General features: G+C 46.0%; 1 protein-coding gene across 12 annotated transcripts in view; it reads left to right on the forward strand.

The window, feature by feature from the left end:
* Arhgap17 (Rho GTPase activating protein 17) overlaps positions 1-15,226 on the forward strand; it is an 84,604-nt gene extending 69,378 nt beyond the window's left edge. For 2 of the 12 annotated variants that reach the window (XM_027410294.2, XM_027410298.2), the window contains 5 exons: positions 529-762; positions 3,235-3,404; positions 7,810-8,289; positions 9,314-9,337; positions 14,388-15,226. In XM_027410294.2, coding sequence (XP_027266095.1) covers positions 529-762; positions 3,235-3,404; positions 7,810-8,289; positions 9,314-9,337; positions 14,388-14,518 — 1,039 coding nt within the window. In that variant the 3' untranslated portion in view covers positions 14,519-15,226. Of the gene's footprint in view, positions 1-528; positions 763-3,234; positions 3,405-7,809; positions 8,290-9,313; positions 9,362-10,862; positions 10,912-14,387 lie in introns of all 12 variants that reach the window. The other 10 variants (XM_027410297.2, XM_027410301.2, XM_027410302.2 and 7 more) reach the window with 7 other exon arrangements.
* Positions 15,227-21,528: the final 6,302 nt, after the last annotated feature.

Here is a 21,528-nt window from a genome sequence, read left to right on the forward strand (position 1 = left end):
AACTTTAAAAAAAAAAAATGTTTTGAAGTCCGTGCACAAATGGTCTGAATGAAGAGTTTCTTCCTTCTGCCCCATCCTCCAGATGCCACCCTCCCAAAAGCAACTGTTTTTTCCAGCCCTACGTAGCTTTCAGCTGTATCCTCATGTACACACATGAATGTTTCTGTATCCCATGCCAGCACTGGTGTGCTTCTGGGCTTGGCTTCCCTCTCCTCCCCACACACAGGTTTGAGATGGGAATCAGGTAATGGGAAACCAACACAGAACACCATGTCGCTTAACATGAGGCTTGCTTGTTTGCTTTCAGCTGCATACACCAACCTGATCAGTGTGAGGTGTTGGCTTTGCTAAGGTTTAAAGCCAGATCCAAATACTCACTTTGGTTTCTGGGACAACCACTGACACAGCCTTGCCATTTAACTGCATGCTGGGCCACGTGGGCTGTGGTTTTAACCTATGAGAACCAGCGGGCTTCCGTCTCTTTGGTTGGCTTGTGTGGTGTGTTGACTATTTCTTCTCTCTGTGTAGCTTTGGTGTGAAGCTTATGGACTTCCAGGCCCACCGGCGGGGTGGCACTCTAAATAGAAAGCACATATCCCCTGCTTTCCAGCCGCCACTCCCGCCCACAGATGGCAACGCCTTGGCTCCAGCAGGCCCAGAGCTGCCTTCTCAGAGCTCTAGGGCTGACAGCAGCTCAGGGGGTGGGCCTATCCCCTCTTCTGCAGGCATATTGGAGCAGGGGCTGAGCCCGGGTGACAGCAGGTAAGGAGCCCACTTCTGCTGGCATTCAAGGCTAGACACCCCTGCCTTCTTCCAAGTGGCAGTCTTTGGCATGGTAGCCATGCCCAAAGAATGTAGTGGCAGAGAGTGAATCAGATTTGCTTTCATGCCTTGGTTAGTGGGGAGAAAAGACTACAAATTGCTTGTTTGCTTTTCTGTTTTCAGGAGAAAGCAACACTTGTTTGTGTGCTTTGATGCTGGGAAGTAAAGACTAACAGGTGTCTTAACGGTGTGCTCAGCCTTTTCGGTGTGTAACTGTCAGTGTTGTCATTCAGTGTGCTAGCTAGAACGCATTTGAAAGCACTGAGCTATTTGAGTCACAGTATTCTTGGCATTTGTCATCCATTCGCTCTACATTCAGTGGCCCAGAGTCACCAAGTAGCTGCTGTTGTACAGGCCAACAGCGCAATGGTGACAAGGATCCCTCCACCACTCAGGGCTTTCAGTTTTACAGGGAGCTGACACATGGGTCAGTCACTTGAACTTTTGACATGCCGCTGGGAGTTGGGCTTCACAATAGGTCATCTTTAGGAGGAGATGCCTTCTGACTGGAGATTTTTATTCTCTTGGTGTCATCCAGTTCTCTATGCTGGTCAGGCAGAGGCCATAGTTTTTTCTGGTTTAGAACCCATGGCTCTGTAGAAGATGAGCCATCCAGAGAGTGCTAAAGTTTTAATTGTCATTATTTTAGTCCTCATCTTTGGCCATCCACACAGTGCCACATGATCATATATGAGGTAAAGTAAATGTGCACAAAACAAAACCTATTTATCCAGGCATAGTTTATCACACTCAGATGAATTTTTCTTGGAGAACTCTCATTGTATCTTTTTGGTTGAGGGAAGTGAAGCTGTTGATAAGATAGAAATATGATGGTGCACCCCATAATCCCAGTTACTTGGGAGAATCACAAGTTCAAGTCCAGTCTGGGTAACATTGAGATCTTGTCTCAAAGTAAAAACTAAAACACGGGGCTAGGATATAGCTCATGGTAGAACACTAACTATGATGGCAGAAGACATATCAGGTAGGACTCTTATTCTGTTACCATAGCTGGACTCGGTGCTTCAGTGCATTCCTGAGCCCTCCTCGATTCCCATAATCTAGGGAAGTTCACCTTCAGTCAAGAAATCTCAAGCTTTGCCTTTGGCCAGGGCCAGCCTTTATGCATGTGCTATAGGTACTGTCCTGGCTTGTTAGTGACCACTCTTCCATATGTGGCTTGGTTTTAGGGTGGATATTTTTTGTTTGTTTGTTTATGTCAGAAAGAGAGTATGCACACATTTTCATTTCCTCATGACATTCAGTTTGCTTAACCAAAGCTAAATATTTAAGAAAGTATCCTTCACTGCAGACAGAGGAATGGAATGTCAACCTTTTAGAATGTCTCCCTTTGGTTTTTGTGCTTGAGATACTTTTGTGCACATTTCACATCTGCCCTTTGGTGGCCTTGACAAAATGATTGTAATATTTGGTATAGAAAGTTGTGAACAAGGAAGTAGGAAACCTGAATTGCAATGCACCTCCCCTGCTGCTGTCAGCTTTAGACTGAGTCATCAAGCAGCTGCTCAGAATTTCTCTCCTCTCAATCTAGATAACTGAGTTATCTAGATTGAGTGTTACTTTGCAATGTTCATTTTGTACAATAGCTAGCAAAAATCCCCAAACCTTATTTTCATAAAATAACACCCAGTTTAAGTACATGCAAAACAGAACTTGAGGTTTCCTGGAGATGCTCTGAAATGACTGGCCTTAATTTCTCTGGCAGAGTATCTGAAACTTAGTCTATTGCAGGGAATCTCAATGTCTAGTCTCTGAGTAAATTTCAGCTTACTAGCCCAATGCAAGCTATTTAAAATTTCAAATAACCTTTCTCTCCCTGGGTTCTGGTATCCACAGATTCAGCTATCTGTGGTTCAGATAATTTTTAAAAACTATTTCTATAGGTCTGGAAAGAAGGCTTAGTGTTGCTCTTCCAAAGGACCAGAGTTCAGTTCCCAGCACCCACAGGCTTGCAACCACCTGCAACTCTAGTCTTCTAGCTTCTCTGAGCACCTGCACATGTTTGGCAACACGCACACACGCGCGCGCGCGCGCACACACACACACACACACACACACACACACATCTTAAAAACAAAAACCACTGTATGGAACACTTTTTGTTTGCCATTCTCCAGACAGTACAGCCTATCCAGCATTCCCTTAGCTCTTCTACTGTATTGGTTGTTGTGAGAGTTAACTGAAGGAACACAGAAAGGTGCTGTGTTGACAGTTAGGTTTTAATGCCATTTTACATACAGGGCTTGAGCATCCTTGACTTTCGGTATCTATAAGAAGTCCTGGAACTTCCCACCCCCAAATCCCATCCCAAGTAACAGTTGTATTTTATGGAGTGCTTAGCTTTTATACCAGGGAATGCCTGACATCTAACTTCATCTTTACCCCTCTCAGTCCTCCAAAACCCAAAGATTCTGTGTGTGCAGCTGTCCCTGCACCAGGAAGAAACAACAACCAGGTGACCACAGGCCCAAGCCAGGCCCCATCAGGTGGTAGCTCCCATCAGCTCTCGGTGGGCACACCTCACAGTGCAGCTGGTCCCAGCCCTCATACTCTGCGTCGAGGTAAGTGACCTGCACTCCTTGTGCTTGGGGAGGGTGGAAGAACTTCTATAGTTAACTGCAAAGAGTCCATTGTGAAAGCTCTGAGTAATCTTTTTCATGACTGTTACCAAATAATAAGCAGGGAAATCTGTCATTAAAGAGGAAAAAACATTGGAAGAAACTGGGGGAAAAAAAAAGAGAAAACAAATGCTGGAGCTATAAAACTTAACAGCAGAAAGAGCTCTGCAGAGTCACTCCTGGGTTTCTAGGGATTTGGTGCTTCAAGCCTTGCTGTGTTTGGGAACCACTGAAGCCTCTATGCTACTTTGCTACTTTGTGAGCCGGAGCTTCATGGCTCAGGGTTTTCTGGTTTTGGAATAACATAATATAAGCAGTTCCCACCTGTCTCCTTTAACCTCCTCAACCCAGCAGCCAGGGCCATTGCTTTCAAACACAAAGAAGCCATGTCACCAAATCCCATCTCTACCACATGCACATATCATTGCTGTGAGGAGACACCATGATCAAGGCAATTCTTACAGGAGAAAGCATTAAATTGAGGGCTTGCTTAAGTTTCAAAGGGTTAGTCCATGATCATCATGGCAGAAAGCAGATGGGCCATGGTGCTGGAGCAGTAGCTGAGAGCTTTGCATCCTGATCTACAGATGAGACAGACACAGAGACAGAGACAGACACTGGCCTGGGGTGGGCTTTTGAAACTTCAAAACCCACCCCCAATGACACACCTCCCAGTCCTTCAAACAGTTCCACTGATGATTCAGCTGTCAGACATACGAGCCTGTGGGGACCTTTCTGATTCAAAAAACCACAGTCCCTGACTCTGAACCTTTGTTGGTGTCTTGAGCTGTTTTTCATTTTGGAGAGAGGTGACAACCATTTTGAGGACAAAGGCTAGGGATGCTACTAAGCAGTTGTAGTGTGCATGATTCTGAAGTAATTTGCAGCCCATCTGTTAGTAGTGCTGAAGTGGAAAAACCATAGTTTAGAGAGGGTCACATTCCAATAGACATGCATGCACTAGGAAACCACACCTCTTACTCCAGGTCAATCTAGTTAAATTCCATGTTTACCAGGTTTCCCTGTGTTCCCTACAATGTTTACCAGAGTATGAAAGATGCTTACTTCTCTGTGTCTTGTAATTCTGGTTACCAAGAAACAGTGAGTTTATCATACCAAGGAACAAGTGTGAAGCATATGTTTTTGAGTTTGTGAGTTTTTTTTTTTACATCTCTCTGAAATTAGGACTAGGGAAAGACAGTCCTTTCCCATTGGAAAAGCTTCAGGTAGGAGGGATAAGGAAGGTGTAGACATAATACAGCAGGAAAGTCATACCCAGGGGCCACCAGGATAACTGGGTGATGGGACAAAGACTGTCTGACAAAGAGAAGAGGTTTCTTTGAGTTTATAGTCCTGGAGGCTGAGAAATCCAAAAGTGATGTGGTGCCAGTCTCTGCTCAGCTTATAGTGAGGGCCTTGTGCAAAGTAGAAGGAAAGAATGCTGCAGAAGAGTGCCAGGGAGCCAGACTCCTGCCTTAGTGCACCTATTCCTTCCAGAAAGGCAAGAACCCATTCATGAGGCTCCTCCTCAAGCCTCCCACTAGGCCTTGCCTCCTAACATTGCCACCGAGAGTTAAAATCCCAACACAGATGGGGGGGGTGGGTATGCAGGGAATTGAAATCATAGCATTAGGCATGTGATAATATTGCCTGGACTTCTTGCACAAGTGCTCATGGGAGTGTGCATATTGCCAATATTGCCCCCGGGAAAGGCAGGTTAGGAGAAGAGAAGAAACACCATGCTTCCAGGAAGTTGCAGCACTTTGTCTGGGAGCAGGCCTTTAGAGCAATACATGACAACTGTGAGAGCCTCTTCTCTTACTAGATCTCAGTTCTTCAGTTGATGACTTAAGTGTGTGTTCAGCATGAGAGATGCTCACATTCAAGCATGTGGGCTGCAGGGGCTCCCGGAACAGCAGGCAGGCCACTCTGCTTGCTTTCCTTCTGGCCATGCTCTTGTCATTTGACTCACACATGCAAGGGTAAGCACATGTCTCTGGCACCGTGCTGTAATGGGGATCACAAGGGACGCAGGACTGACTGCTTGTAAGAGGCATCCAGACTCTGATAAGAAGTAAGGAGAACAGGTTGGGAAGGGTCAGAATGTTTTCACCACAAAGCCAGTTGAACTCTGAAGCAGGGTAGCTAAACAGAAGAACTGCTTGGAGTGAGGTGGGGAAATGACAGAAAGTTCACAGGCAGTGTCATCCATCAGAAAGGCCAGCTAGACCATTACAGTGACCCATGGAAGCTGGCAGTGGCCATAGGAGAGGAATGCAGGAGGTCTGGCCTGTGTCTTTGTTGTCACCCTTAATGCAAGGCCATTGTAGACGAGGAAAAAGGCTCTGGACTCCAAAATATGTGTTCTGGCTTTAGCCTAAAGATACACACTGGTTACAGGAGGCTAGCTTGACCTTTCCTAGTGTATCCTGCATGTATATAGGAAAAATGAAAATATGGGAGTGGGAAGACATAAGAGGGTCAAAAGTGGAGGAGTGTTACAAGTATTGAGACGGGGTCTCACTGTGTAACCCAGGCTAGCCTCATACACTCAAAGTGCTCCAGCCTCAGCCTCCTGAGTATTGGGATTACAGATTTGTGCCACTCTCCTCCCCTGTGGCATTGTGTATCTTTCTATACTTGTTCTAAAGCACACCACAAATGTGAATATACATTAATGCATCTTTGAGGTATTGCTGGTGTTGTTACGGCTCCCCACTTCATCCTTACTGCTACCCTGTCCTTACTGCCGTCCTTTCCTTCTGTCCTACCTACAGCTCAGCTGTAGCTCTGCTTTCAGAGAGTTGGCTCCACAGCACCCAGGCCTCCCCACAGGACACCTGCGCCTCAGCATCCCAGCACCTCCACAGTGGTCCCAGACAAGACCCTTTTTACTCCAGCCCTGCATTGGCCCTCCTACTTTGTGCACTGTTCTCAGGCTTCTTCTCCTGAGTCTCCTGCACTGTAAATGTCAGGCATGAGCTTTTCTTCAGTGTGAGTTTACAGTTAGTACTGCTTAGAGCAGGACTTTTTCCCTCCTTCTCATGCTTACATCAGCCAGAGTGTGGTTGATATCTCAGCCTTCCCTTTGTAAGAAAACTGGTTGTTTCCATGGGTAAAGGGCCTTCTGAGTGGCTGGGCTCAGAGTTCTAGGCCAGTTCAGCAGAGCGGGCACCACTTAGATTCCAAGTCCTGTAAATAGGAAGAGAAGCAGTGTGGGAAAGAAGAGGAAAAAGAAACCAAGGAGGCTGCATGACAGGTTTGAATTTGTTCCACCATTACTAGGCATGTGATTGCTTAAAAATAATCAGCTTGCTCTGGGCTTCCATTCTCCACGCTGGGCCAGTCCCACAGTGAGCTACTGAGGTGGACATGGGATGCGTGTGAAAGGCCCAGTGTGCAGATGTGTGGCACCTGCTCTCTTCTGATTCCTTCTCCCTGCCATGGTCAGGGTTCCCTTTTCTGCCCCTACATCCTGTCCTTCCGCCAGATTCTGTTCAGATCTCAGCTGGCCTCAGAGTAGGGATTTGACTCCGCTCATGTTAGGGAAATAGGTGTGGGCTTATTTATAATGAATTCCATCTAGAATATGTCTGGAATTGGTAGACTTTCCATGAGTAAAAACTACAGTCAGGGACTGAGGCTGTAGCCCAGTGGTAGAATGATGTCCTGGCATGGAGGCCCTGGGTTCAGTCCTCAGTGGCCACCCTCCCCACACCTCCATTGGCCCCTGTAGAAGATCCTTGGGCAGAGTTCTGTGTGGGGTGGGCCACCTCTCTGTTCTGTTCTCCTGGGTTTGTTCCCACACTGAAATCACAAGGGGATTCTGGAGAAAGGGCAACTAAGGGGCCCACGTTTGGTGTTTTATATGAGTGTGTGGCCTCTGTTAAGCTAAGCTTTCAGTTTTCTTCCTTTGAACTTGTAAAATGACAGGTCACTAAAGGTCTATATGTATATCATGCATTTGACTATTTATATAAATTCCTTATGTTGGACTAGTTTAAGTTTACAGAGAAGTTTTGTTTCCACTTACACTTGGCCCTGTTACCCCCATTATTACTGTCTGGTATCACTTTGCATTTGTAACAATTGAGAAACCAATGACAGTGGTCATTAATTACATGCTGGGTTCAGGTTTTCTATTTGTTCATAGTGGCCATCTTCTATTACAGTTCCCACCCAAGAGACTTCTTGGCACAAGAGTTCTCTTGGCTTCTTGGTTCCTTAGCTGTTTGTCAGGTGTTCTTGGGGGTGAATGTGAATCTAGGGCTTATCATGAGGCTGGAGGCATGAGGTCCTGCTGAGCTGCACCCTGCCTTACTGATCCTGTTTTCACTCTTCTGTGCAGCTGTGAAGAAACCTGCCCCGGCACCCCCAAAACCAGGAAACCTACCTCCTGGCCACCCAGGGGGTCAGAGCTCTCCAGGCACGGGCACAGGCACATCCCCAAAGCCAAACACACGCAGCCCTTCGCCACCCCCGCAACAGGCCCCGGGCACGCGCCGCAGCTCCAGCAGCCTGCCCCCCATCCAGGCGCCCAGCCACCCGCCACCGCAGCCCCCCACACAGCCCCGGCTGGGTGAGCAGGGGCCAGAGCCTGGCCCCACGCCACCTCAAACACCCACACCACCCAGCACCCCACCCTTGGCCAAGCAGAATCCCTCGCAAAGCGAGAACACACAGCAGCATGGAACCCTCCCAAGGCCGCGGCCGGTGCCCAAGCCCCGCAACCGACCTAGCGTGCCGCCACCCCCGCATCCGCCTGGCGCCCACGCAGGGGATAACAGCCTTGCACCGGCAGCGCCCACAGCCTCCAGAATCGTCACTGGTGAGTAGTAAGGGTCCAGTGTTCCTTCAGCCTTCCCTTGAGGGGAGTCATCCCTAAGCCAGGTGCAGGTCATACATGCTGGGAATGCAGTCATACCTGCTCCTTCAAGCTGTTTGCAGCTACTTTTATGCCAACACAGCAGAGATGAATACCTGAGGCACGGATCATAAAGCCTACAGTTTACTTCTGGGTGTAAGATTATCTGCTTTCACATACTGGAAAGTCTAGTGCGTTTTAAGTCAAGGTAGAAGGTATTGTAGGACATGAGCACAATGAATTCCTTCTTAGTGGCCCATACTTGGGAGACAGGAGGATTGGGAGCCTCATCTACAAAGCAAGTTCCAGGCCCTCCTGGACTTACTATTCTAAAAGTTAAAGATGCACATGCTAAGTGCAGAATTTCAGAAACGGGTATAGTATAAAGTGTCATATATATGCTAAATCGGATGCTCCGGGAAGGCAGATCTCCGAAGCAGATCACATCACTGTGCTAGCCCCAAATGACTTGGCAGGGGTGAGTGGAGATTTTTCCACTCCCTTGGATCTGCCCTAGGCATGGGGTTGATTGTAGATTGTAGTACTACCACGTAGGATGTTTTTATAGATATTCTATAAAACATGATCATTTTATTTAATTATATCAAGAATATTTCTACTCTGGGTACTGGACTTTGCTATTTAGTTTTAAAGGGAATGGGTTTTTTAGTGTTTTTAAAGGTCATTTGGGCTGTGCATCATTTCTTTAATTACAGCAGCCTAGCTGTGGGTTGTCCCATATGGAAGCATACTAGGAGAAGCCACTGTGAACTGTACCTCAGTCCTCGCAAGTGTCTTCTTGACAGAAGATGACCTAACACTGTACCCAAAATAATAGTTAACTAACTACAGAAAGATCTTTTTCCAGGAGTATAATACATAGTTTAACATATGTCATCAGTTGTTAATAACTGTTCCTATGACAGCAGGATGTTTATTTGATTAGCACAAAGCCACATTGGTTTGTTTGCTGTTTGTTTCCCACTAGATGCCCTTCCCAGTGCCCTCACAGGTGGGGAAGGTTTCCAGAACTAAGGTCTGTAACCCTCAGCAGCTTCAACTGCAGCTGCAAACGCTCCCGCTTAGCCATGTTCTGTGTATGTGCTTTTTGACTTTGTGCTCGGGGTGGCCATTTGACCCCATGCCATGGCCATCAGTCAGCCATCCATTCTGTAGCGTGTCATTATGCCTTTTGTCCCATCAAAAGCACCTTGAGCTTTGGGTTTGCCCCAGGTCTAAGAGTTGGCTGTCCCTAGGCTGAGATCTCAGTTTGAAGCCCTCGGTAGATGCTATATTGTTTCATTTTTTGTTTGGGTAAGCCTCTCCCAGTGTTCTGCTCTTCTTAGTACCATTTCATCTGTCACTGGCATCCAACAAAGAGGACCAGAATACCATCAGCACAGAAAATTGTGCATCCCTGTGTTTCGTGCTTTAATTTTTAATTTTGTATCTTAAATGCAAGGTAACTGCATGGAGCTTCTTAATTGATATCTAAAATTCTCAGCCCCCTCCAAACATCCCCAAATAATCCTTCCCTGAACTACCTTTAAGCCCCGTTGCATTCCAGCGTGCTTACATTTTGCTTTCCTAAGCTATATGGGCATTTAAAACAATGAGGTTCATCTGAACATACCTTTGGGCACATATTAGGCCAGCAGAAGGCCCCCCATGGTACAGTTGCTTTAATCCGAGCCTTTTGTAGGCTATGTACTGTGAGTGTTCACAGCTTAGTTCACGTTGAAATGATGGAGGAGGGCATATGTATCCATCTGCTTTCTAGCAGTTGAATGACAACTTTAGTTAAGGCTGAGCCTTTTAACACTGCAACACTTATGACACCAAAATTCTACTCAATCCTATCCTTTTATCTGGACTAGAAAGGAAACTGCAAACCACGTATGTTTTGCAGATATGTCTGTTCTGTAATACCATGGTCACCTGTGGTGGTTTATGCCAAAAGATTGTTTTAATTGATTTATTATTTACTATACTTTATAGTAATATAGGTGAAATTTTACCTTTAAAAATGATCTAAGGTGTTACCTATTTTTTAAACTTCACTATAAATTTTCTTAGCACAAGACTTACAAGGTCCCTGTTATTTCCTACCCTTGGAAATGTGCAGAAGGCCAGCATTTGGAATTTAGGAAGCCCCTAGCATTGATCATGCGCTTAATGACTCTTCCTGAATATAGCCTGTGGTTTTCAAGGAAAAGGAAGAGCAGCACAGTCTTTATTTTGACATGCTTTAGCTTAGAGAACTTTGGGAAGATTCCTGAAAATATCTCACCCATTTGGGTTATTTAATTGTAAAGAGCTGGAGTAAGGCTGAAGGGATTAAGGTGAATGCTTGTGGGCAGAACATGCTGCCAAGCTGACTTGGTAGTCCACTCCCCTCTCCAAAGTTCGGTATCAGAGCTCTGGAGAAGGAAAGGATTCTGAGTCATTCCAGATGTCAAACTCTCATTGTAATTCTGCAAAGCAGGAGGATTTTAGCAAAGAGTATTCTAATTTAAACATTTTATTAAATAATTTAGATGTATGACCTGCCATATTCAGTAAGAACTGAAATTGGAATGTTTAATGGTAAGGAAAAGGCAACTGATTGGCCAAAGCATTTTTGCTACTTTATGATCATATTTGTGCACTAATGGCTGTCACTAACCAGTCACCCTAACCCTGCCTGCCTGCATCCCTACTAATAGTGCATGAACTAAGGAGGGCTGGCCTTATCCATGCTTGCTGTCCATTGTTCTAAGTACTAAATGTGTTCATAGACTTGTAACAGGTAGTCACGGGGCTGGCCTCGTTAATCCTTCACTTGCGTTCTTTCCTCTGTCCAACAGGCTTGAGATGTAGTAGACAGAGCATGTGCTGTAGAGTTGGAGACATTCTTGGAAAGGCACAACCTGCTTGATGTGTCAAATGCCAACAATGTGCACAAGTGGTAAAGGGATTAAAGTCGGTGGAATAAGAAAGACTCTAAAAGCCAGCCCATAATAGGCAGTGAGTGAGCAAATGATAGTTATCTATCGTCATGTCACATGCCAGACTAGGCCTTCTAGGACCCAGAGAGACAGAGGTTGGGAGGTTTTCGGATCTCTATTTATTACAGTTGTGAAATTCTGCATATAGCCTGCCTTTAAAGGATGTCTCATTTTGTCTTCTGAAGGCAGTGTGTGGTCTATGATCTCATTTGCCCTATATGGATTTCGTTCCAGCAATATGGTTTTCCTTTACATCCCATGCCATTGCCCACATAGTAACATAGTACTCAACTACGTATGTTGTCTTTACTTGTAGCTGAACATTTGCTGGGCTTCTACTTCTAGTTGCAGTTTAAGATGTAGATGGCATATTCACAGGAAGTCAGATATTCAGTGAGATTCAGTATAATCTCCCCTTTGACTAGAACAGTGGTTCTCAACTTGTGAGTCGTGACCCCCAAACAACCATCAGAAAACAGAGCTTTACATTGCAGCCCATGACAGTAGCAAAATTGCAATTATGGAGTATCAACTAAGTAATTTTATGCATGGAGGTCATTACAACATGGGAATGGTATTGAAGGGTGGCAGCATTAGGAAGGCTGAGAACCACTGGGCTGGAGTAACAAGAAGCTAACTCTTGTTCACAGACCAGAGCTTGCTAAGGGATAGATGGCTCCGGGCTGTCAGATCTGAGAACAAAGAGAGACTGGGCAGTGGCATTGGTGTTTGAGGCTTCACTTTTTTGTATTGCTTTTCCGGGGTGATACTTGTATGAGTCGTTATCAAAATAGCAGTTTTGAAGAGTTATGCCCTACAGCACAAATCAAAATTATTGGAATGAGAATTCTTCAAGATCCATACTATAAACTGTAGAGTGCCAGTCCTGCCCCTTGAATGGCCTGTCTCCCAAATAAAGATACCCATTCAACAAAGAAAAGGTTCCATTTTTCAGGGCCCCAAGTCCATTATGCTGTCTTCTCTGAGCCTTGGGACCAAGGCCTGTTACTTAATGCTCTCTCTCTTCTGGATTTCTTACAGTTATTTTTTAAATTATCTGTAATATGAACTTAGCTCCAAGCAACAAACTTGTAGACCAACCCTTCTTGGAATGAATGAATACATACATACATACATACATACATACATACATACATACATACATATATTCATACCTAGAGATTTGTAGAAGCAGTAAAAGAGGGGGAGAGAAGGCTGTGGGTGTCTTCTAAAGTGACCCTTTTCTTTGCTGCAATGAACTGGGTGTTCAAGACTTCAACCATTATCTCCTCAGATAATGTTCTCTCCTTCAGGACCCTCTTGGAGGAGTCACACAGTCCTTGGGGAAGTAGAGAAATGTAATGTCCAGAGAGCCCAGATATGCTGCTTTTGCTTCATGTCTGATTCATGCTGGCTTGTTACTTTGATAAAGTGGTGCCCCTGGGCACCTCCCTCTATCTGATGGATGAGAAAAAGAAGAGTCAGTTTGTCCTCTAGAAAGGGTTAATAGCTGGCACATGAGTAGAGATACTGACAAGCAAAAATCTGGTTAGTATGGCTTTGCATTCTGCATGCTCCACCAGCTTGTCTGTCCCTTAGGCTTTGTGAACTCTGGACTGGCAGTGCCATCTATGGAAGGATAATGGGGGGAGAGATTGAATTTGATGATTTTCTTGTTTGCTGCTGCCTTTGAGTCATGGCTACCTACCTCTCTGCCTAAGGCTGTGAAAGGGAAGTTTAGAAAGAAGTTTGCACTAGCCCACTGTTTATCTGCCCATCAACTACCCAGCTACAAGGTTTATAGTGTCTGTTTTGTGCCAGTCATGACTGTAAAGTACTGAACAAGACAGGCATGCCCTTGCTCTGAGTGAGCCACAAGTCTGTGACATCCTTAATTCTTTGTACACAGACTGCTTTTGATGTATCTCTGAACAGTGAGATTCAGACCTATTCAGTTGCTTTTCTAGTTACTATAAAACCTGAACTGTCTGAAATGGCACTGAGTACCTGGACCTTTTAACTCCTTGCCACCTCCATAATCTAGGAAGACCCCCCCCCCCAGTTATGGTACGAGCACAAGTCTCTTGATCCAGGAGTCATTGAGAGAAAAGGGATATACCCCCAGGAGAAAGTAGACCATAGCTCAAAACTATAGGGACAGAGGCTAGGAGGGGCTTTCAGGGAAGGGGCAGAAACCAGTCTCCTGGCTTACCTATATATGGGTTTCATCAAGGCCATGTCTGTCTCATTCATTATTATATCCTCAGCAGGCAGAGCCAGACCTGGCATGTGGTTGTCTGGAAAAGAGCTGTGGTGAATGAAAGGGCCTTGTGAGCATGGAAGGAGAGGGGCAGTGGCTTAAGGACTGGATATTGGTCATCGTCCTGAAGGAATTCTCATTCAACATAAGGAGACTAAACATATTTCAGTGTGTTAGTATTAGAAGAAATAGTATTTAGAGATTTGGTGGTCTACTTAAGTTGTCAACAGGGGTGAGTGTGCCCCATAGGGGACACTTAACGGTACCTGAAGACATTTCAAGTTGTCACTCTGGAGGTCACTAGTCTGAATGCCACCAGCATCTGGTGTGTAAAGGCCAGGGATTCTTCTCAGCATCCTATGGTGCACAGGATAGTCCTGCAGCTCAGAATGGCTCAGTCCAAGCTTTGACTCAGTAGAGGTTGAGGTTGCAGTTTTATCGCCAGGAATGAGTTTTATAGCAGCCACAGAAGTGAGTTCTTACAAGGACACTCTTCCCCTGCAACATAGATGTTGTCAGGAGCCCGCAGTTAGTGCATTAAAGGTCTGGGTGAGAGTGGATTTCCTTTACTCAAAGAGACATATTTCAAGGGTTGCATCTCTGTGGGCTGCCCAGGCTCTCAGGACTACCAGTGGGCTGTAGCAGGCAACCAACTCAAGGGTCTCAAGGGCTTGACTTCTCGTGGCTACTGAACCCTCTAGAAAGGGGCTGTATTTGAGCATGGGCTGACCTTCCAGCCTCTCTTCTCAGTGCCCTTGGTGGCATCTTGGACCTTACCCTCACTGATACCATTTTTTCTCATGTTTTTTGTTCAGACACCAATTCTAGGGTTTCAGAATCACTTCGCAACATCTTTCCTGAAATGCATTCAGACTTGGCAAGCAAAGAAGTGCCTGGCCACATTCTGCTGGACATAGACAATGACACAGAAAGTACCGCATTGTGAAGAAAGTCACTTGCCAGCCTTTGGCCCTCCATCCTGGTGAGCAGAACTGGGTCAGGCAAGCCTCTGTCCCTGCAGACCACACAGTGAGAAGCTTTCAGTGGGAGAAGGAAGGTCTGACCACGCAGGACTAGACTCCCACGGCCCACAGAGAAGGGAAAGGGCCAGTCCTCAAAGCCGAATGACCTGTGTCGTGAAGAAGTTGGCTTGCTTTATCTAGGACGAAAATCATGCCAAAAATGATAGAACAAGGAAACACCTACGGTGGAAAAAGTATTACTGCTGAAAAAAGTGTGGGAAGTCTTTGCCCATGCTGTTAACACAGACAGCAACTTGGAGTGACTAAGAGACTCACCTATCTATTTAATAAAACACATTAATTATGCAAGTTGCCTACTTCCTGCTACTTGGACTTTGGTTGTCTTGCACCAGAGGGAGCTTCTGTTCCTTCAGACTTGCTGCAGAATCATTTTGTATTAAATACAGTCTGTGTCTCCTCCAACCCCCAGAACCTCAAGCATTGATGGCGACTGCTGGCTCTGTCGCCTCATCAAACTGGATGTGAGTCGTGCCTTGTAGATTGCCAGACATGGAGAAAAATATACTGTTCTTTTTTTAAAAAAACAAAACAATATAATTGCTACTTGATAAAGGTGGAATGTTATTCTAGTTTCGTGTTTAATTTGAATTAAATATATTCTGTGGTTTATATGAAAACTTGCTAATTCTTGGAGGCAAACTCTGGCATACATATGTGTGTGTTTGTGTGTGTATGTTGCTTCTGTGTGTCTGTAGGAATTTAAAAGAATAGAGAGACACTAGCATGATAGTTTCGACACTAGGGAGGGGAGGGTTATGAGTTTGAGGCCAGCCTGGGTTACATAGCAAGACTGGGGATGGCAGGGTGGGGAACCAGGTATGGTGGTACATGCCTTGTTATCCCAGCATCCAGGAGATACGAGTAGAAGATCAGGTGTTCAAGATCAGGTGCACAACTACAGAATGAGTTGTAGGCCAATGTGTACTACCTAAGACCCAGTCTCAAAAAGGTGAAAGGATAGAGACAACAGTCACATTGGGGGGAAAGACTGCCAAGTGTGACACTGGCTACCTGGTTGTCCCTTAGCAACTTTTCCATGGTTAAGACTGCTTTGTCGTCACACAGTCTTGATGTGTCTTTCTGGTCTGTCCAGACAGACTGGTCTCAGGGAAACTGAATCCCAGTAAGTTTCAGGGCTGTGTGTGTGCATCAGGGACTGACTTCCATGAGAATTCTCTTTTCCAGTAACCTGGGTGTGCTCCTGCCCTGTCTAAGAGTAAGACCCTGGGAAGAGAAGAATCTAGGGCCGACAGTGTAGACAGCTTTTCTTATTGTGGCCCCTCCCCATGGCCCACATAGGGTGGCTTTCTTGATAACACAGAAGGACAGGCACTGCCAAAGTCAGATGCCTGGAACTGCATATTAATTGTGATACCTGTGACGACCTCTGACTTAGAAGACACTGTGACTGGGCACAATGTCTGCCTGCTTGGAATCCCAGCACTTAGGAGGCTGAAGCCAGAGCATCCTGAGTTCAGGCTAGTCTGAGCTCCAACCATCCCACAACTTAAACCAAAAAATATACCCATATGTGTATGTAGTGTCATCACACACACACACACACACACACACACACACACACACACACACACACACACACCCCTAAGCAAGAACAAATATTTCTCTTCCCTCCAAGTTCCCTCCACCTCCAAAGTACTTCATTTGTTAATTACACTGAAAATACACACTTAGAAACATTTTCCTCACCTTTTAAATTTATGTCTGGGGGCTAGAGAGATGGCCCAGCAGTTAAGAGCACTGTTCCTTTTGCAGAGGACACAGGTTCAATTCCCAGTACCCACACGAGGGTTCACAACCATCTATCTGTACCTCCAGTTCCAGGGAATCCAATGCCCTCTTCTGACCTCCATGGATACCAAGCACACATGTGGTGCACATACATAAATACAGACAAAACACACATAAGATAAAAATAAGTCTTGTAAAAAAAAAGTCTTTAAGTTTATGTCTGCTGAAGGCTCCCTGTCCTCTTGTTTTTCACTTGGCTACAGAACCAACCATGCCTGTGGGAATTTCTCTGCAGGCTATGCTTAGTACTGCACCCTCTTCTGTTGAGCGCTCTGCACCGGCAGTGCCTGCAGCATACCAACAATAACCACACTGTAATGCTGCAGCTGTCACTCCTGCCGGTGGCTCATGTCTGCTGTCCGTGGTTCTACAACATACCAAACCCATTATTTGCTTGTGGTACCCTGTCTTAAATCTTGGCTTCCCAGTCCTCAGAAGAAAAAAAAATGAAAATTGGATTCCACATATGTCAAAAACCAACAAACAAACCAAAGCTACCATCCATCCTCACTGAGGGCCAGGCACCCAGTGGCTCAGCACTCAGGCTGCAGTCACACGCCAGGCTCTGTGGCTGCAGGACCAAGCATGGCACCTGGTTTTCTTTCTGTCTTCATTATAAGGACTTGGGTGTCTCCTGTAGAGGGAGTTGCTTGTGCCCCTTCATGATACTACAGGTGGCAGAGTGTTTTACCCCTGTCTGTCCAGAAGAAGCCTCATCTTGATGCATGGTGGCATCTCTGGCCATCTAGAAAAATGGTGGTCTCCAGAAAGATGCTTCTGGAATCTGCCTTCCAGACGGTTCCTCTCCCTTTTCCACAGTTTCTCAAGAGCTCAGGCTGTGTGCTGAGAGTGCTCTGTAGCCACACATAATAACATCATGGTCATGAACCCATTCCTCTTCTCACTCCCCTGTGCCCACTTGGCCTTCTGGAAGGAACCTGCTCTTGATCCCGCTCAGTGAAGGCCACCAAATGTCAGACGTGGTTGTACTTTGTAGCCACTCAAGAGTTAGAGGTGTTTAGTGATCTCCCTAGAACTGGCTCCCGGGTGGGAATGGATCCCTCCTCTTGGGGCCCCACCTCCCAATGTGAGCTCATGTGAAGGTCTTAAGACAAAGTGTCTGGTTGCTTGTCTGTGGTCTGCTTTCAGCCTTCCTTCCATACCGTAGATCCTCCACCCTGTCCCAGATCCTGCTGCTCTATCCATTTACCCATGAGTCCACATGGGCTCTCAGACTCTGTCTTCGATAGCAGATCTTCTAGACCACCAGCTTCCACTTTTATTTCGTAACATTGGTGGAGCTAGGAAGAAGGAAAAACGAGGTGGCAGGGCAGTCACTGGCCCTGGTGCAGCCAAACAGTAAGAACTGTACCTCCTGGCCAGTGTGGATTTGCACAACTGTGGACATTCATGAGCCTCTTAGCCAGAAGGCAGGACTGTCTCTCTGGCACAGTGCTTAGGATCAGTTGGTAACAGTCAGTAGTTAACCATGCATGCCTGTGAGGGAAGCAATCTATAATTGCACTGGGAGGCAGATACCAACACTGAAGGGGTTTCTGAGAGTCGCCACATGTCCTTGGGGCTGTTTGTGTTTTATTGTACTATGTCCTCACAATAAATTGCTTTATTTCTTTTTTTCTGTTTTGCATAAAGTTTGCTGAGTTTGTTTCTATTGCTGCCAATCAGATGCCTCCTACTCGCTAGTCTGAAGAAGCTGACTGCTTCTAATCAGCATCCACCCCATGCAGCCATCTGGCAAGTGTACTTCCTTCCACTCCCTGTAGCTCCAGCCTTCACCTTCACATGCCTGTCAGTGATGGTTCTCTGACAGATGACCACATATTGCATAGCTGCTGAAGGTCAGAGGTTAGGCACACCTAACCTCTGCTTGGGGTCTCACAAGGTTGCAGGGAAGTGTCAGGGAGGGGCTGTGATTTCATCTGGAGGCTGTGCTGAAGGTCCAGGAAGATTTCCCCACCCCCCAGGCAGGTTTTTGTGTTTGTGGCCGCAAGTCTGAGGGCCTGGCTTCTTTCTGGCCATCATTTGGAGGTGGCAGTTCCTATGGCCGCTTTATCAGGCAAGCCAAGCAGTCTTCATAGTGACCCAGCTAACAAGACTGTCTTCATTTTTTTTTCAGTTTATTTAAAGAGTATTTTGTGTTTTGCCGGCATGATTTTTCATGTGTGCCTGATGCCCACAGAGGTCAGAATTGGGTTTTGGATCCTCTGGAACTATAGTTACAGATGTGAGCCACTGTGTGGGTTCTGGGAACCAAAACTGGACCTTCTACAAGCACAGGTGTTCTTAACTGCTTGACTATCTCTCCATCCCAGCAGTGTTTTTTCATTATTTAATGTTTTGTGTGTGTGCAGTGTGCAGGTGTATGTGCAGGTGAGTATGCAGGTGTGTGTGTGTTTATGTGTGTGCAGGTGTGCGTGCAGGTGAGTGGGCATGCAGACCAGAGGACAACTCTGACATTCCTCAGAAGCAGTTCACCTTATGTATTGGAGACAAGGTCTCTCATTGACCTGAAGCTCTCTGAATAGGCTAGGCTAGCTGGCCAGGGAGCCCCAGGGATCTACTTGTCTCACCTCCCTAGAACTAGGATTGTAAGTGTCCGCCCCATGCCTGGCCTTTTCTTCAGGTTCTGGGGCTCAAACTCAGGTCAAACACTATACCAACTAAGCTGTCTCCTCAGCCCAAGACAGTCATGTATAATCTAATCGTTACACATAAGACACAACAGTGACATACTATAGCTATCTCCACATCCTGTGGTTTACATGCAAAGGAAGGGAATAGGCAGAAAAGAACCACTGAACTCCAATTCCATCCACCCGTACATTAAAGGTCACAAATGACACATGAGGCTGTATTTGATAAGGGGAGTGCTTCATCAAGCTTGTTTCCATCCTTTCTATCCAGATCTAAGTCCATTCTTTGTGCACAAATTGTACTTGAGAGAGCAAAAAATAAAAATAAAAAAGAGCTCAAGTGGATGGCCCATGAAGAAGGACTGGCTGTGAGATGAAACTGGGGAGAGATGAGGCTAGAGTAACAGGTGGAGCTAGAGTTAGTGGAAGATAGAATCAACCAGAGAAGGAACCGCTGAGAGGTAGTGAAGACAGTGGGTGATGGAGATGGAGTCAATGGGGGTGGTGACAGCAAACTGAGTCAATGAGGGATTGTTGTGCCCAGTTTTCAGAACCCCAAAAGAACCCACCAACAAGGAGATGACTCACTGAAGGCAAGGACAAAGGTTTCTTTATTAACTCGAGGATATGAGCTGCAGCAAGGACCCCATCCATTCAGGAACAAATGGAGTACCCACTTTTGACTGTGGGGTGCTTTTATAAGGGAAAATTGTAGGGCCGGAAGCCCTAAGATTACAAAACTTCTGTGGTTACACAGGACAGGACAAAGATTGTATGCTTCAGGCAAGGTACAATTAAGCAGGATGCTGCAGAGGAAATGAGTTTGTTAATTGTCTCCTGGGCTGGGGACTTATACAATTGATAACTATCTGATCCTCTTTGGACCAGAGGAATGTGGACACCATTTTAGGGTGTGATATCTGGTCTAAGGGCTTGAGTCCTATGGACCTTTGTTTAACCTTGTCTGCTGAGCTGCCTTTTGGGAACTCAGAGTTTTATTTTGGGGCTTTGGAGTCTGGGTTTTAGACTTTTATTAATTTTCCCCTTTCAGGATGAGGCCTGAGGAAGATGGAATCAGGAGGTAAAACCAGAGCAGGAGGAGAGGCTAGATTAAGAGCATTTGCTGCTCTTGCAGAGGACCAGGGTTGGGTTCCCAGTGCTCACATGACAGCTGGCTACCATCTGTAACTCCAGTATGTGGTTGAGGAGGTGGTTCTGAGGCCCTCTTGGTTTCCACAGGTGGTACAATACATACATGAGGCAAAACATCCATACATAAAAAATAAATCTTTAAAAAGTGCTAGGCTTGAGAGGCAGAAGCAAGTGAATCTCTCTGAGTCCAAGGCCAGCCTGGTCTACAAAGCAAGTTCCAGTTGAGTCAGAGCCAAATAGTGAGAGCCCATCTCAAAAACAACAGCAAAATGCTAAGGAGAAGGGGTAGAGAATGGTGGGGCTGCAGCTGGAGGCAGCAAAAGGCAAGGAAGGAGCCTGATGAGGTCAGGAGGAGCTGGACATGGTAGGGCCTATACCTGGGTTTATAAGCTTTCCCAAAGAGAGTGAAGTCAAGAGCTGGGGAGAGAAAATTTGTATTTCAGATCTTTACAAGCCTATGTTGTAGAAGAAACGACCTAGGTAGAGGTGAGACTGGAATCAGGGAGACACCTTTAGAACTGGTGCTGACATTGGCCCAAGTTAAGGACAGCTCGGGTGGTGGGTGGTGGACACTTGGCCACTTTTCTTGGGAGGCACAAGTAGCATGGTCTGGCTGATTCTGAGCCCTTCCCAGACTTGAGAGCTGACTGTAAGAACACTCCAGTTATAATGGACTTGGAAGGTCCCTTCTGTGAGCTCTGACAAGTTGCTAAACTGGTGCAGGCATAATGTGTGTTTCATGGTACAAGGGACCTGGGCAAGAGTGAGAAGACGGGCTGGCAAAAGGTGATGGGTAGTAGCTAGAAGGCATGGAGCCAGGTTACATGTGTGTTCTTGAGGTTGTCACCCATTCACCCACCAGACACTATTCCAGATATCAGTGTGGCACCCTCTGTCTTCATGCAATATTCACTGCATTTGAGCAGTTAAACATTTGGGGTGTGTGTGTGTGTGTGTGTGTGTGTTATATGATTGCTCATGTATGTAGGTGTGTGTGTGTGTGTGTTGTATGGCTGCTCATGTATTCATGTATGTAGGTGTGCATCCAGAAGCCAGTATCAGGTGTCTTCTTCAATTGCTTTTCCTTGTTATGTTTTGAGGTAGGGTCTCTCACCGAACCTGGAACTCACTAATTTGACTAGACTGGTTGGTCATCAAACCCCATGAATGCTCCTGTCTGCCTCTCTAGCACTGGATTATAGATGCTGGGGGTGTGATCTCAGGTTCTCACGTTTTGCACACAAGTGCTTTGCTGACTGAGATATCTTCCCAGGCCTTCGGTACATTTTGAATGCACA

Source organism: Cricetulus griseus, chromosome 3, assembly GCF_003668045.3.
Source record: "Cricetulus griseus strain 17A/GY chromosome 3, alternate assembly CriGri-PICRH-1.0, whole genome shotgun sequence".
In the NCBI taxonomy this organism is placed as follows: Eukaryota; Metazoa; Chordata; class Mammalia; order Rodentia; family Cricetidae; genus Cricetulus; species Cricetulus griseus.